This window comes from Gekko japonicus, unplaced genomic scaffold (assembly GCF_001447785.1).
Source record: "Gekko japonicus isolate JY-2015 unplaced genomic scaffold, Gekko_japonicus_V1.1 scaffold372, whole genome shotgun sequence".
Lineage (NCBI taxonomy): Eukaryota > Metazoa > Chordata > Lepidosauria > Squamata > Gekkonidae > Gekko > Gekko japonicus.
In genome coordinates this window covers 1,053,908-1,071,158 of record NW_015175367.1, presented here as the reverse complement: position 1 = coordinate 1,071,158, position 17,251 = coordinate 1,053,908, and the positions used below count along the sequence as shown (strand labels likewise).

The following is a 17,251-nucleotide window of genomic DNA, read 5'->3' as shown; positions in this document are numbered from 1 at the left end:
CTGAGCTGCACTATAATGGTACAGCACAGCTCAGCAGGGATTGGGGGGGGGGGCTTTAAACACCTAAAAAGGGAGGGGGGATGGCACAGGGCAGCAAGATGTCCCTGGTCAGTTTGAAATCAGATCTTCGCTTAACCACAATGAAGGGAGTGTCCACACTCTCCCACAGCCATTCTGAGTCTAATCTGCATATCAATTCAAATTCAGCACCTTCTTGCTCTTGAAGCTCTTCTGTATCATAAACCAGGGCATCTACCTAACTGTACAGTTACTTTTATCATACCTTTGACCTGAGAACGAAGTACAGTATTGAGAAGTTTTTTAAAAAAATGTAGCAAATGCACATCCCTAGCAATTGCCTTTTGAGTGTTCCTCTCCTATGGACAGCATTTCCCACATATTAGCAGGCCTAAGATATTGTACACATAAGGAGTTACCAACTGCACAATGCCATAAAACTTCTGAGAAGACTGGAAAATAGTGAGCAGAGGAGTGGGCATCTTTCTCTTTTTCCAAGGTCACAGCCAATCTACATATTTGGAGAATGTTGTAAGCCACTTTGGGCCCCCATTGGGATATAAATGAAGTAGGTAGGCAGGTAGGTAGGTAAATAAGATAGACAGACAGACAGATATAGATGAAAACAACAGTAAAACCTCCCAGCACGATCAAGAAGCCTGCTTCATGTTAAAAATACACACATACAGACACCCTTTCTGCCCACAGAAATTCTGGCAAGGGGGGGGGAGTCTTGAAACTGTAAACACACATAAGCAGCCCGGCAAGCCTGTAGAAACCCCCCGGAGACAAAGAAAAAAAGGCAAAATTGGAGGGGGCAGTCGGTGGGAGCCTGCAAACTCTGACTCCCAATCTTTCTGGTTAATCCCAAATATTTCTGGAAATTTTGAGGACCATTTTCAGTGACAGAAAAAAAAGTTATATCAAAAAGAAGCCCAGGATTAGTGAAAATTTATCTCCTTGAAATGCTTACTTTCCTCAGGCAGACTATATAATGCTGTGAAGAAATATATTTTGTTTTCCTTTGGAGGTTTGAAATAAGCAAAACCTTCACTCTGAGCTTTAAAAGTTTTTTTCTCCCTCTCTGGGCAGAGAACAAGCAGGAAGGTGGGAAGTCAGTTCAATTGCTTTCCAGATTTACCTCAGCCTACATTCATACAAATGCTAATAGGTCTAGACAATGGGATAGTCAAGCTTCCCCCCCCCCTTCAAGCAGGGAACAGAGATTTGGAGATGTTAAACACTACAGCAGGGGTGTCAAACTCATTTGTTATGAGGGCTGGATCTGACATAAATGAGACCTTGTTGGGCCAGGCCGTGTCATAAAATGTAATGCCAGGTAGCGAAGATATAAACTTTATAAAGGACACAAACACAAAGATTTTTTTTAACTTAAAATAAAAATATGGTTAAAACATTAGCACTTTTGCAATATTTTGTTTATTTAATAGTGTTTGATAACTGATACCTCTTGCTCTGAATTACTGCATCAAAATGTCTCTGCTGTTGCAATCTTGAGTATGCTGTTCAAGATGGTATCTGTAAGCTGCAAACCTACTTTTGATTTATTGACATTCACTACAGAAATCTCATGCTCGGAATTCTGAGCCTAGAACCCAGGGGAAAACATGAAATGGCTGGGCATTATGAACTTTTGTACATAAATTGCTTTGTGTGCTGGTCAAGAACATAAGAGGTGGCATAACACACACTGAGGGCTATGTGTTTGTCTACAAAACTATAGTTTTCCTCAGTGGTCAGCATCAGTGTACTGTCTGGGAAGTCTAAGTTCAAAATCCCCAAAGGAAATGTGCTGGGTCTCTGGGCACTTGGTCTCTGGGCACACACTCTCAGCCTACCTAATCCACCTCACTGGCTTGTTGTTATTTCTCATCTAAATAGTTCACATGGCTTTCCAACTGAGAAAGATTGGATCATGAGGGCATGAATACAGCAAAAAGGGGGAGGAAACCCAGTTGCACCCAGGAGAGACACAGCATAACAAGCTCAACAAAACACACACACTGTAGCAAGGCACACAAAAGCTCATACCTTGGATAAAACTTTGTTGGTCTTAAAGGTGCTTTGTATTTCTCCTGTGCGATTGAGGCAGCCAAGCAAAGCAAGCTCTCCCTCCTTCCCTCCCTCCCTTCATGGAGGAGCCTCAGCCAATGGAGGGGAAGAAAAGCTTGCTTTTCTTTCCTGTGCAATTGAGGCAGCCTGGCCAGGAAACAAGCTCTGGCTCATTCCCTCTATTCTCCTGGGAGGGGGAGGAGCCTCAGCCAGTGCAGGGAACAGAAGCTTGCCTATCTTTCTCTCCTGAGCAATTAAGAGATTCTAGCAAAGCAAGCTATGATGCAGCAGCAGCAGACCGGAAGAAGAAGAGACAGCCAGTTCCACTGCGGGCCTGATAAAAGCCCTCCAGGGGTCTGATCTGGCCCGCAGACCACATGTTTGACACCTCTGCACTAGAGAGACTTTGGGAAGGAAATTCTGAAGACTTCAGGAAAAGCTTCTCTAACCTGGCCTGACCTGGACAGTGGGTAGGGAAAAGAGAGGTGATAAAACTCAGGGGAGCAAGGGTGAAAGGCTCTTTGGTGCTGGGTCCATCAGAGCAGACAGAACTCTTAACTGAGGTATGGAGGAGGTGGCCATTAGACATGCAGTGGCCAGGTCAGCTGAAGGAAGCTTCAGGGTAAGGGAACTCTGTAGAGATCTATAACTTCCTAAACTAAGCAATCTGACCTATATTTTAATATCTGATAGGGCATATATAGAGAGAGGGACAGAGGACTTACAGTTTACTAATTTCTTTTGAATCCCTTGCTTAATCTGGTGCTATGCTAAAAGTATCCTTGTGAACATTTTCTTTTCAATAAATACTTTATAACATTTGATGCTGGTAGTGGTTCTCCACTGTCTTGGACCTCCACCATCTTGGACACGCTATTTTAAAAGGAGCGCCAGGAGGAAGGCAGGCAGTTGGCAAGTGGCTATTCCTTCAAGGGTGCACCGGGCAGTAAACTATACTCATGGTGGCCAGGCACTGGGCAGTGGGAGACACAGAGGAAAGGCCTCAGATCTTGGAAGGGAAGCTGGGAGTCCTGACCCTCCCAGCAGACAGTTCCTTACAAAAGTCAGGTGGTGGTGGCAGGTTACCAGAAAGTGAAAGAAAAGCCTCCCCAGGGGTTGCGAAAACCTTGGAGGGCAGGGTGGAATAGGGCCTGCAGGCCGGAACAGGTCCATTCCACCACAGATGCCAAGGCCCGTGTCTCCTAACTGCACTGTGAAATGGTACCATTTTGCGGGGGGGGGCTGTCCTGTGGGGGGGGTGCATGTACATTTGCATTCAGCCTGGGTCTGAGAAACCACAGAGATGCCCATAACCAGAAGTGCTTGGTCATGGTATTTTACCAGTTTTAGAACTCTGGCTTTATGAGACACAATAAGACCAAACAGTAGTAATGTAGCCAACAGTTGTGGACAGCAATCATATTTGAGAACAATAATAACTCACAGTTGTCATTTGTGAGCTAAGTACATGTCACTTTGAGGGCAGCTATCTAGTAAGGCTGGGCTTTTCCCGTCTATAAATAGAGTGTACCTTTTCCTAAATGAACAGTGAGATAAAATGGCAAAAAAGACACCTGGAAAGCATGAGTAATCCTTCCACAAAACAGGAAAGGCATTTGAAACTGCCTTTTAAGACACAGACAACCATCATGACAATGTAGCTGGAGATGTCTCCTTTTTCCAGTCAGGTGTACATTTTTCATTTTTTCCATTTATTGTGGCAGAATTGTACTTTGCAAAAAGCTGAAGAAGCACAGGAGGAATAAAGCAGAAACTGTTACCCCAGGCTTTTAATGGAATCCCTCTCACCTTTCAGTTCACCATCTCCACATTTTATTACAAATTTTATAGCTTATTATTTTACATTTCCTGCCTAACCTGTTTTTAATTATTTTAGTTCAGTTTTTATGTTCTGTGCTTCTGATTGTGGTTGTACTGCTTCTGGGTGTCATTGTTATTAGTGGTTGTTATTATTGCCATTGTTATTAAAGGAATGAATGAATAGATTAAATGCCTTGGGCCCAAAGCAATAGGAGTAGGCTAGCATAGCATAGAATGACCCAGTGCTGAATATGACTCCTCTATATTAATCTCCCAGCATTTCTAGTATTTTAACTTACTTTGTTCAGACCAGTATTAAAGTACAAGTGGGGGACCCACAAGAACTTGCAAGAAGAGAAGAGAGAAGAAGAGATTGGATTTATACCCCACCATTCACTACCCAAAGGAGTCTCAGAGTGGCTTACAATCCCTTTCCCTTCCCCTCCCCACAACAGACACTCTGTGAAGTAGGTGGGGCTCAGAGAGCTCTCTCAGGAACTGCCCTTGAGAGAACAGCTCTGTAAGAACTTGTAACTGACCCAAGGTCACACCAGCAGTTGCATGTGAAGGAGTGGGGAATCAAACCTGGTTATCCCAGACTAGAGTCCGGACTCCTAACCACCACACCAAGGGAAAATCTCTTTTCTCCATTGCCTTTTTTATCTTGCTTTTCCTCTTACCTTTTACTTCTTCTCCCCCTAGCAGCCTCTCTCCCCCTCCCTCCCCACCTACCTTTTATTGTTTCCCTTACATATCTTCCATTTTTCTCATTTACCTGTTCTCCCACTATTTTACTTTTCCTCCCTCCTCTATTTTACTACTTTTAGCTTCTCTCTTTCTCCCTCTCTCTCTCCCCCCCTCCCCCACACTGATGCTAACTGAGGCTTGGACTCCTCAATATTAGGGGCAGATTGCCTAAATACCCCCCAAAATGGCGACCAAGATCTCACAATGTAAGCTTGCAAGATCTCAGCAGCATACTTTTCTTAAAGAAGAATGCATTAATTCTATGATATTTACGTTTTTCTAACCCCTGATGTAATTTGTTTACATTTCATATTTCTATGCAAATCTAGGGTTTCTACCAGGCTTGTAGAGCAATACTTCCTGTCTCTCCCTGGCCCCATTGTATAGATTTTTTTTATCCATAAGTGATATTTATCTGGGTTTGTGATTTTTTTTTTATAGCCCCCAAAGGGGATTTTTTAATTTTTTTATAATACTACAAACTACAACAGAAAATGGGAAGGGGGACTACATTTATGGGATAAAAGAAAGATACCCACTACTAACTAAAAACCCAAGAGAGGAGATCTTCTGATCAGCTTAAACAAGCATCAAGTCTTAATATCGCTGATCCCTTTACAAACTGAGTCAAGTATAACATTAACGTTTTCATTTTAAAAATTAAAACGTTAACTTTTTCATTTTTAAAATTAACTGTCATTAAGAAATACCCCAAAACATCTCATTTCAAAGTCTTTCAAAGGCACCATTCAGAGTCCTTCAGCCTTCACTTCTCCTTACTCCATCTCTTCCGCACCTTATAAGGACTTTTAGGAGCTGCTGCCCCTTTTTCTGAAAGAGAGTCCTTTCCGGAAGAATCCGAGTCCAGCTCGCTGTTGGACTTGCTGTCCTCCCCTTCTTTTTCTTCCTCCCCTGGCCCTACCAACTGGACTCTTAAGAATTCCCGAGCTTTCAGAACAGAGTCAATCTTTTCTTTTTTATCCTTAATTCTGAAGGTGACGACTTCTGGAATTAGCCATCTATATCCAATTGAATTTGTCTGAAGAAAAAGAATAAGATCTTTATATTTCTTTCTCCTTTGTCTTATTTCAAATGGAATGTCTTTTAGAACTCTGATGACATTCTCCCCAACTTTCAGGGGTACTCCAGATACTGCTTTCAGGATTGCATCCCTCACATGCCTCTTCGAGAATCTTACAGCAATTTCCCCAGGCAGATTGTTTTTCTTTATATATCCTGAATATGACCTAAAGGCCACATCCATATTGCTTATCAAGGATTCCGCCTTCATCTCTATCACTGGGGCCAATATTTCACTCATCATTTCCTTCAGATTCTCTCCCTTAGTCTCTGGCATGCCCTGGAAGCGAAGCCTTTTCCATTTGTAGTTGTAGCAATTGATCTTCTGTGAAGGCTTGCTTCTTTTCCAATCGTTTTACTTTTTTCTTCACCTTTTGGGCAGTGGCATCCACTTCTTTCACCTTCTCAGCTGTTTGATTCATCATTTTCAAAGCTGCATTGAGAATGACAGGAGTACTCCGTCCATGAATGTTAGCTGCATAATGTGTCTTTTGTAGGACCCGCAAAAAAAAAAAAAAAAAAAAGCATCCATACAACTATTAAGAAAGCTGTCCCCCTTTTTGGAGGACTTCATGCAAGGAGAAGCGGGCGTTTAGTTCTAGAAACTCCCGTTGGGGCTTGACTTTTAAAACACTGATGCAAGATGATCTGGCAGTTATCAATCTGTATGCACTGAATGTTATTGCTTATTGAATGTAAAGAATATTTATACCTGACTAGGATGAAATAATGATACACTATGCACTTTACTAAATGGTGATTATAAATAGAACACATTAGTTTGTTATAAGGCTTTTGCAGTGTATATTTATTTGTTGCTAGCTACAAGATGCGGCAAGCAGAACAGAAAGAGGAAAGACAGGAACAAGTAAAGAAGTGCAGTAGGGGATATAAACTCTGTGGGCTAGCAAAAGTGTCAAATGCTCATGGACCAACTGTTATATCTATCAAGAGTTGGGAGGGGTCCTCACCCACTCGCAGTGGACTGAGTACTGGTTTGAAAGGAGCTATTTGGAACTGACTTATTTTTGTAACCTCTCTCCTCGCACCCACTGCTGCTTTCTGTTGTTAATATTCATGCTGCTGGTGGAAAGTGCCATCAAATCATAGCTGATTTACGGAGGCCCCGCAGGGTTTTCAAGGCAGGGAAACTTCATAGGTAGTTTGCTGTTGCCTGTCTCTGCATAGTCACCCTGGACTTCCTGGGTGGTGTTCCGTTCAAGTACTAACCAGGATCGGCCTCGCTTAGCTTCTGAGATCTGATGAAACTGGGCTAATCTGGGCCATCCAGGTCAGGATGTTAATATAAACGCATTAGCCTAATCAATGTATCTTTCATGTATCAGATAAAGTGAGCTCCGAATCGCAAATGCTTATGCTGGAATAAATTTTACTAGCCTCTAAAGGAGGAGAGATATCCAAATTCAAATTGCGTTTTCCTTAACTGTCAATTTCATATATGCTCTATCGCTAGGTTTTTCTTACTGAAGATGACATTCCAAACAAATGTTGTCCATTGTGAGGTTTTGCCACAAAACCGGCCATTTTTGTCACAGCATCTGCTGATTGTATTCTTCCAACATGAAGTCATGGCAAATTCAGACCAACAAAAATAGGAAGGTGGCAGTCCGTGCCACATGACAGACTATGACAGAGAGGACAACTGATTTGTCTATACATCAGAGGAGACTGACAGCCAGGTAAAAACAAGCTCTATCAGCCAAGAATGTAATTCTAGTTATATATAGTCATGGGGAGACCAAGTCTTATAGATGTGAATGCCTCACCTGTTGCCAGATTTGCAGTGACAGGTGATAATCCACAAGTGAAAATAATGAGGCACACTCTTCCCCCAGGTACAAAATGATGGCTCTGTCATATTATTTCATGATAAAAACAAACAGCACAGCACAGTTGGCTGTGTCAATAAGGACACATTAACGAGTCCAGAAATAAATAAACATTGCCTTGGCACATTGTTTTGGCACATTCTTTGTTATTATGATCAATAAAGTTAGCTATGCATGTGTGCTAATGTGTAATTACATGGCTTGCATTTCCAAGAAGGAAATTTTCCATCTAAAGCAATGCTATTTTTCATAATTGAAAACAACTGCTGAGAGAAATGAGGCTTTTATTATATGACCATTGGGCATAGAGACTGAAGGACACCTGGGAAAGGATAGTCTTTATTCCTGATCTCTAGTGTTTCTCGCCTTCTGTTCTAGCCCTAGGCCTCTTGAGCTACCAAATGTCTTTGTTCCTAAGCCTATAAAAGGAAAGAAACCTATGTCTCCCAGAGGAAGAAAGCTGATAACCCAATTTACTGTGGCAATCCCTGAAGGCCTTTGTTTGAACAACGTTCAAGTTTTTTTGACCTCCAGCAACAGCATGGAATATCAAAGTTAATGCTAACACAGGTCTTAAAATCCTTTTGTGCCAGGACACTGCCGGTCACATGTCAGTGATGGATACTCTATGTGCTGGAACACCCAAAGATAAAAGATGTGTTAAGCACAGAGCGAAAGGCTTAACTTGGACTTTTCTTTCTGTAGTTGGCACAGAAATGCCTGCACCAAGTGCCATCTCCCTGTTTCAGCTGTGCGGTTCTTGGTCTGATTGGAATGCATCAATACAAAAATAAATCACCGTCAACAACACGCTGTTATGTAAAGATCTCAAAGAGCTGCATGAAGAATGGATAAATTGTGTCACGCCCATAAGATAAATGAGGACAGCAAGACAAAAGGGGCCGGCCTGGTTTTCCGCACTGGTATCAATAGCGGAATTTCCATTAGGATGAGCATTGTATCTAAACAGCCACATCCTAGGACTTGATGATCCAGCACATGTCTGTAAAACAGGATGTAATAACAGCTGTACCAGGGTCATGTAACAAAACACGAATGTGTGACCTCTTGCCTATAAGTGGCTGCAAATGTTTAAAACAAAACAATCAATGTTCTAATCCTTAAACATCTGATACAAGTCCTATTGAAAACATTTATCCCAAAGCATCCCCTTATTAAATACTTTGGCAACTGTAGCTTGTGGACAAAACAATTACTTTAAAAACTTTATTCTAGACCAGGGGTGGCCAAACTGTGGCTCAGGAACCACATGTGGCTCTTTCACACATGTTGTGCGGCTCCCGGCAGGGCGGCTGGAGAAGTGTTCCCCTCCCTGGGTAGGCTTGAGGTGGGGGGGAGCAGAGAAAGAAAGCAACTTTAAATACGTTCTCAAAGCCCCCACCCCCCTGGCCAGCTTGGAGAAAGCATTTGCCTCTTTAAATATCATTATCAATATCTGTTTTTACCCCTTTTGTTTTTATTTCTGGCAGTCTTATTTAATGTTAATAAAGCAAATTTGCATATTTTCCAATAAAAGTGTGTGTAATATGTGTTCATGTCTTGTGGCTCTCAGACATCTGATGTTACTTCTAGGTGGCTCTTACGTTAAGCAAGTTTGGCCACCCCACCCCCGCGTGCGCGTCACCCAGAAGTGACATCGCACGCTGGGGGCGGGGCCACGCGATTTGAGGGGAAAACAGAGTTTTCCCCTCAAATGGCAGCCATTTGAGGGGAAAACTCTGTTTTCCCCTCAAATCGCGTGGCCCCGCCCCCAGCGTGCGACGTCACATCCGGGTGACGTGCGCGCGCACTCACCCGGGATCATCCGGGAGCCCCCCGCTCCCGGACGATCCAGATTTGGCAACCCTAGTTCTAGACTGTGGCATTAAACTAGACATTACATGGGAAATGCATGTATCAGTCTCCCACCTATTTTAAAAAATCCAAATCAGATTCAAAGGCCTCCATCAGGAGTGGCGAGAGAAGTGGCTTAACTCTAGGTGTTGTCCACATAAAACTCCCACTTCCAGCTGCTTTCCCAACCATGGGGGGTGGGGAAGAAGCATGGAAGAAAATTTCACCGGCATAAATGAGAATTCATCATAAATGAGGTCAGGCTTGTGGTACAAGTCCTTGATATGAAACCAAAACAAGTGGAAGGACGTCAGCTGAAGGGGGTTGTAAAATGCAGGCACTGCCTGATTCATGCTGATGAGTACTGTACAGGTCCTTCCTAGAAGGGTAAATGAATAGTGCTAGATCGACAACAGTATTTTCAGCAGACATCCCTAGTCACGTTAAGATCCATGTGTGTTTAGACTGACTTCTGGAGTAGCCAGTTCTCATCATAGCCTAGGTTCGTTATAAAATTGAAGCAGGAGAACAATATTTTAATACAGCTACTTATTCCAAGATTACTAGTTGGCATAGATTTTTGTCAATGCATGCTCTATAAATTACAGCCTACAGTATTGGTCTCCAGTCTCCATACAAATGCATAGCAAACAATGCTATTAATTTTTTTCACCTCACAAAGCTCTTATCATTTGGAAAGGCTGCCTTCTATTGAACACATTCTGCAGGAGCAGGCTGGGCGTTACAACCGTTCTTGAGCACGCTAAGCCCAGTGGGCCAGGGGGTGGGGTGGATGAGACTGCACCTGCTGCCATCATTGCCATAGCACGGTCCAAGCTGCATAGACCCTGCGACGCCAGCAGCACCACAGGGCCACTTGGCTCAGCTTTCTCCTGGCCCCTATTAGTCCTCTATGGGAATGGTCCCTAGGGAACTTTTCCTAGTAAATTAAAGGGCCAGTCCACCCCAGTCGATCTTCATCAAGTTGCAAAATGTTTCCAGGTTTAAAGGATAACATATCCATCAAGTTCCATGTCACACTGAAGATGAAGGTGCATGATATTTTACCTGATACAAATTACAGCTATATATAATTATGCTAAAACATCATGATCTGGTCATGCACATTTCTGTACATGGAAAGCATTGTTGCCTCACAGAATGCCGCTTTACATCTCACACAAGAATGTTATGCAAGAAAAATCCAACTACATCCAAAGGTGTGCTTCCACACACAATAAAAATGATGAGAATGGCTTTAGAATCTTCCCTTTGTCCCCAGTGTGAGTACAAACGTCCGTAGAACAGCGCTAGGAGATAACTTGTACAACTGATGGTTCTTGGGATATTTATTTATTCGGTTTTTATCCTGTTCTTCCTACAAGGAGCCCAGGCAGACTGGTCCCTTTGCCATTTTATTATCACAACAGCCCTATAAGATTGCTTATACTCAGAGGCAGAGATTATGGCAGCACAGCTGGGTTATGTCAGCATGGAAATCAGTCCCGACCGTTAACAATAAAAACTATACTTTCTTTTGATTTTAGGTTTGAGGTTTAGCAGAAATATCATAGGTCCAAATATGTATCTCTTTACAGTAATGCGCTACAAGCCATGGGAGGTTTTCTAAAGTTAGAACATGCCTTTCTGCTTGTTTCCAAGCTTTGGATAACAAAGGCCTTTGGCTGAAACACTGTACATTGTGGCCAATTCTTTTTTTAATCATAATCAGGTATGGATACTTGAGTACAAAATACATGCACAAGTCAAATGTAAAGGCAGCACAGTTGTAAAATTTGGCTTAGAGGAGAGAACAGGGAAAGGATCAGTTTGTTCCTTACTAGTATGTAAGGCACATAGCAACCTTTTCACTCATCATTACTGCATTTCATGGGAGTAACTTAATGAATTTTGCAACGGCAATCAGCCCACTTGGTTTAATTTCATTCGCATTCATAATAATGGCATCATTATTCAGTAAACAGGGTAGACTGTTACAACAGACAGAAGTAAAGAAACATGATCCAGAAGAAACTACAAGAAATTAACTGTAAACATTCTATGTATTTTGAGTTTAACTCTGACAGAGATCTTTCTTTCATATCAAAGATTGATAGTGGCAACCCAAGAACACTTTCAGCACTTAACAATACTGAATCAGACCATTGGTCCATCAAAGTTAGTACTGTCTATTCAGACTGGCAGCGACACTCCAGAATCCTGGGACTAAGCCCTACTGAATAGGCTATGAGTCATGCTGGGGTTCCCTTAACCCAACTCATGGTTAAACAGAATGTCTAGGCTTCATGTTTTCCCTCTCTGATATTTTTGTATCCTGTTACAAGAGAGGGAGGTAGATGTTTGGAATGTTCTCTTGGAACCAAAAGAAAGTTCCCCTGGGAAAAATTGCTCAGCTCAAACTTCATGATTACTTACATTCAAAATAAACACCATATCAATACCTGCTTGCCTGTGGCATCCTTATCCATGCCATTTCCAAGGCCAGGGTCAAACATCTACAGTTACTGGGTGTTCTTTACATTTCCATACACATTTGGAAGATCAGTCAGACATTTTCTCTGTAGTGTTCAAAGCATATGAGGCCATTCAATTTGCTTTGAATCACCTTGTAATAGTAAAGTAGGTGATCATGAAAAAACATTCATGGTGATCATGAAAAAAAAATTATCACAGGGCCATCCGCAGATGAGCTAGAAATTTCTACATGCTTGGCAAAGTCCCTAGGTAAAAAGATATGACTTTGCAAATTGATCAAAAGGGAAAAAACAGAATAGCCGCATGAGCCTGAATGTGCAGTGTGAGCATGAAAATAGTGAGAGGTGGTTAAAGGGGGATAGGAGAAAAACTAGCCTGCACAAAAAAATCCCAAGAGTTTATAAAATTCTAGAAACAGAGATTTTAGGGAAGGTTGTTTTTTTCCAAAATGCCCCCCCCCCATGATTCCTCATTGGCCTCCAACCTATAAATAAGTTATCTTGGTTCTTTCCTGCATCACACACAGCATCCAATTGGGTGCTGTTTCTTATCTGTCTACAAATACAAAGGTCAAATACAAAAGCTTTCTACAAAGGTCTCAAGGCCTTGGAAATGGCTATATTTTTAGAGCTTAAATACGGAGAAGAGGATAAGAGAAGGTGAGAATGTCTACACACCATAGGGAGAAGAGAAGGTGAGAATGTCTACACACCATCCCCCAAGTCCCTGGTAATGGCACTGGATGTGGGTTGTACATGCATACTTCTTTCTACCTGTTGGTACTGTCTCCAAGAGGCAGAGGTCAGTGTACAGGCACTGGGACATTGGGGTTAGAGCTGGCTGTGCATATAAGGAGCCTCAAAATCCTGCTTGCCCTGTTCACTGCCTGTAAGAAAACCCCAACACATGTCCAGTACCAGGATAAATATGGGGTTTAAATCACACATTCAGCTGTACCTATGCTGCATATAACCTAAACATTACTCAATGCACATATAAATTAAAAATCAAAGGAACATTGTGCACAAACTGTACATTTGGTCACTATAACTTGTCAACAGGACAACCAGGGTAGGAAGGAAGGGAGGTTCACCCAACCCCTAATCCCTGTTGAAATGATAGATTTAGGGACAAATGCAAAGATTGAAGCAGTTGCTGATAAAATAGACTGGGAACTGCAGAAGGCAACAGCAAAGGGCTCAGGGGAAATAAAGGGAGACAAAGAATTTTTAAAAATCCTTGGCTTCTGCCTGCCTTCCCCATAGTTCACTTCCCACCTCCCCAAATTTAGCTGAGGTGCACACAATTATTTGCCCAAATAAAACTGAAACTAACCTGAGCGATCAAAGGTGTCATCAAATGCAATCCGGCAAGTTTTTCCAGTGTTTGTTATGGTCTTAGATGCCCCTGGATCATAACTTGTAAACCAAGGTAGAAGAACGGGGTCTTGGAAGACATCTTTGGTAAGGATTGCAACTGGCGACTGATTATTTCCTTTGGCCAATGGGTAAGTTTCATGCCAACGATCAGGCCCTGATCAAAAGAGGCAAGGAAATGTCATGTTCTAAGTAGATGATAGAAGGGAAATACCACATAGCAGTTTTCCTACTTGTTTAGTTGTAAAATGCTCAGAGTTGTATTTGCAGTTTAATACTGTACTCTGCTAGCTACCATTCCTTATTAGACAAGAATAGTTAATTCCAGCCAGGCCTGCACATTTTTATTTCATTGTCATCATATAAATGTAACATGTAAAGTTATTGTTCTACACTACCAAATATTTCATGACTGGCAACGATCTACAGAGGATGAAGGTCTGATAGGTACAACGTGCCCAGCATCTCTGCGATGAATCTTCATTCATTTAAGGGAACTTGTGAAAACTGTGTGGCAGTCCTACAGAAATGGATCAAACTTACACAGCTGCAATTAGCAGCTGGTGGAACTGTGCCCAGCTGTTTGCCACTGAATCAATTATTTCATGAACATGCAGAAAGAAAGGATAGGTTAAGAAACGCTATGATTTATTTCACTTATTTGCAGAAAATGAATAAAATATATAGCACAGTGTAATGACAGAGAGTACGATCCAGTCAAAGTATTATCCCTTTTATTCCCATTGATTCCAAAGTAAAATATTTAAACATTTGCTCACCTGGCCTATGGAAATAAATGGATTTCAATAGTGTATAAATGTAGATGGATCATGCCCCAAACATTTCACAAAGACCCAGTGTTTATTAGCAGAGTTTTGGGAAGAAGAAAAAAAAAGAATCTACTAGACAAAAGTCAAGAATCCTTTCCGAGTAAGTACACCTGCAATTACAAAGTTTTTCAGGTGCTTAATTCAATATTTTGTTTTAGGGCATCTCATAACTTTTTTTAAAAATGCCTTGCAAAATCAACCAAACTGTTAACTAGCAGTTAACCAAAAATGACAAAATAAAGAGAAAGATAACTATGTCTGGGCAACCTCTCCCTTCCTACGCATCCATGTAAATAACCAACCAACTGAGTTAGTCTCTAGCACTGGTGTGGCTGTAGCACAGAAACAAGAACATGAGAAGTGTCCTCCAAGGTCATACTCAAGTCCCATCCACCAGACATGCTGAAACCAGCAAGATACTTCTGGGAAGACCATAAACAGCGGGCTGTTACCTCCTGGCCACTGGAATTCACTGGCGTACTCCTTCTGATCCTGGAGGTGCTTTGGCTTTGACAGCTAAGCCCCCTTCAGATCCTTCTAAACTAGTCCCCACCACCACATCTCGCTGCAGTGATTATAACAATCACTTTCTAAAATGAGAATGACCAGATTTGCTTGCTTGCTTACTTACAACATTTATTCCCTACTTTTCTCCATCAAAGGACCCAAAGTGATTTACAGTGATACAAAAATATAATCAAAATTCAACATTTGAAAGTGCAATTTAAATAACACCAAAAACAAACAAGCAAACAGACACACACAAAAACCCTGAGCATCTCTTGGATTCAGCCTTGGATCCAACAGGCCAGCTTGTTCAAAGCCACAGGGTATGACCAAGAGCTTTTGGCTATTGCCTTTCAGGTTGTTTCTAGGGTCTCAAGCCTATACCCAAGTTCAGACCTCATACCTAAAGACAGGAGGAACACAGACTGGATGTTACACCTAGCAGCAACATTCCTTCCTAAAGCCACTTGGTTGACTGGTGGTGGAAAGTGCCATCAAGTTAAGGCAAGAGAGATTCAGAGGTGGTTGCCATTGCCTGCCTCAACGTCACGACCCTGGTATTCCTTGGAGGTCTCCCATCCAAATACTAGCCAGGGCCAACCCTGCTTAGCTTCCAAGATCTGACGAGATCAAGCTAGCCTGGGCTATCCAGGTCAGGGCTACCTGGTTGACTGGCTACCATTAAATGGCTAAGGCATCCTTTAGTTTTTGGAATAGAGTAGTGTGACAGGAGCACTAAAGAACTCAAAATGTTCTGAGGCTCAGAGTAATTCTTTGTCTGAAACTGAATGGAATTCTGAACTTGAGACAATGAGAGATTATTGTGTCCTTGCTGCTTGGTGGCCGCACTGTTCGCCACCTTGAGTCCAAAGAGATAGATAGGTTTCAAATAAAGAAGTAAATAACACAGCTGTAAACATATGAAAATATGTGTACATAAAGAGATAAACAAGAAGGTTCCTGCTACGCTATGTACAAAAAATATTAGCCAGAACAGGCAAAGATAGACTATCAGGAAAAGGTTAGATCTGCTAAGTTTCACAAACTTATGCCACGGCAAATAAATTAGTTTTTATGGTACTCCACAACTTTTTGTGGTTGCCCTGGCAGTCGAAATGCCTAAAGTTTCCCTAGAAACATATGCACAATTTTGCTAAACAAAAAAGTTAGTCTACATAACATGCAACTTGGTCTGCAAAACAATGTGATTCTGTTTATTTAGTTGTCTTTGCAAGGTATCATGCAAAATCAAATAAATACATTTTTAAAAGTCTCCAGGAACACAGGATATAGCCTCGTTAAGACACTGAACTACAGGCTGTGGAAGGTCGGTAGTTCAGCAGTTCGAGACCCGAGTGTGCCGCATGACGGAGTGAGCTCCCGTCTCTAGTTCCAGCTCCTGCCAACCTAGCAATTCGAAAGCAAGAAATTGCAAGTAGATAAATAGGTACCACTTCGGTGGGAAGGTAACAGCGTTCTGTGTGCCTTTGGTGTTTAGTCATGCCGGCCACATGACCACGGAAATGTCTTTGGACAGCGCTGGCTCTTCGGCTTTGAAACGGAGATGAGCACCGCAACCCTAGAGTCGGATTCGACTGGCTTTCGAGCAAGGGAACCTTTACCTTTACTAGTATTCCATTGCTGGTGCATTTTATTTGGCTGGTTTTTGTTTTTTTTCTCCTTACGTATTTTGGACTGTTATATAAGTTTAATTTTTTTAAAAAAATATTATAATTGAAAAAAAGTTTGTTATTTTATGATAGTTGAACGTGGCTTTGAAAAATATATCCATATTGTAAATAAGCAGATTCTGCACAGCGTGCGCACTGGCCAGAGATGCTCTCTCCTCCTGTTATGAAAACCATGCCTCCTCCAAGTGCTGCGGACAGAAACTTAGGAATCTTTGCGCTTCCCAGCCTCCCTTTCGTACCCCTTCCTATGCTATACTTCCTATACTGGGGGTCGATGGGACTTCGCGAACTCCCCGCTCACCGTTTTCCTTGGAATAGCCCCACGGATGCTGGGTCATGGTCTCGGTCGGAACCCTTTGCGCTTCGGTGTCTGACGCGGGATTCTGCACCGGGGTAGCCGCGGTCTTCGGCCGCCAGGGCCATTTATAGGGCTCGGCCAACGCCGACCCTCAGCGTCTGGCAAAGGCGAAGGCATGCGGAGGGGCGGCAGAGGCGACGGCCGCGCAGCCAGTGGGCGGAGGGAGGAGCCACCGGCAGGTTCCCCCGAAGTTCGCCCTGGAGGTTTCCCTGGCAGCAGAGCCGCCGTCCGCCAGGCTGCCGCCCCGGCTGGAGTTCAAACGGACCATTCTCCGGCGCTCGGAGGCTCTGAGAGGCAAATAATGGGATGCACGCCCGGGTCGCATCTTGTCTGACAAGCTTGCAAAAGGGGAGATCGCCAGAGGCTCTCTGAACGGCGTATTGTGGTTCGTTTCTCCAGTTCAGAAATCGCTAGAACGTGGACATTGTAAGGGAATTACCTCTCTCTCTCCCTCTTTCCTTCCGAAGCAGGAGTTTAAAACTACATCTACATTCTACTCAAAGTAGATTTTACATTCAAGTCACTTGTGTGAGATGTGATGACGACGACG

At 42.6% G+C, this 17,251-nt stretch overlaps 1 protein-coding gene across 1 annotated transcript in view; it reads right to left on the bottom strand.

The window, feature by feature from the left end:
• LOC107122379 (carbonic anhydrase 3-like) overlaps positions 1 to 16,810 on the bottom strand; it is a 30,325-nt gene extending 13,515 nt beyond the window's left edge. The window contains exons 1-2 of the mRNA XM_015425471.1: positions 16,645 to 16,810; positions 13,275 to 13,472 (exon numbers count right to left, since the gene is read on the bottom strand). Coding sequence (XP_015280957.1) covers positions 13,275 to 13,472; positions 16,645 to 16,681 — 235 coding nt within the window. The 5' untranslated portion in view covers positions 16,682 to 16,810. The remainder of the gene's footprint in view (positions 1 to 13,274; positions 13,473 to 16,644) is intronic.
• Between the last annotated feature and the right edge of the window lie 441 nt (positions 16,811 to 17,251).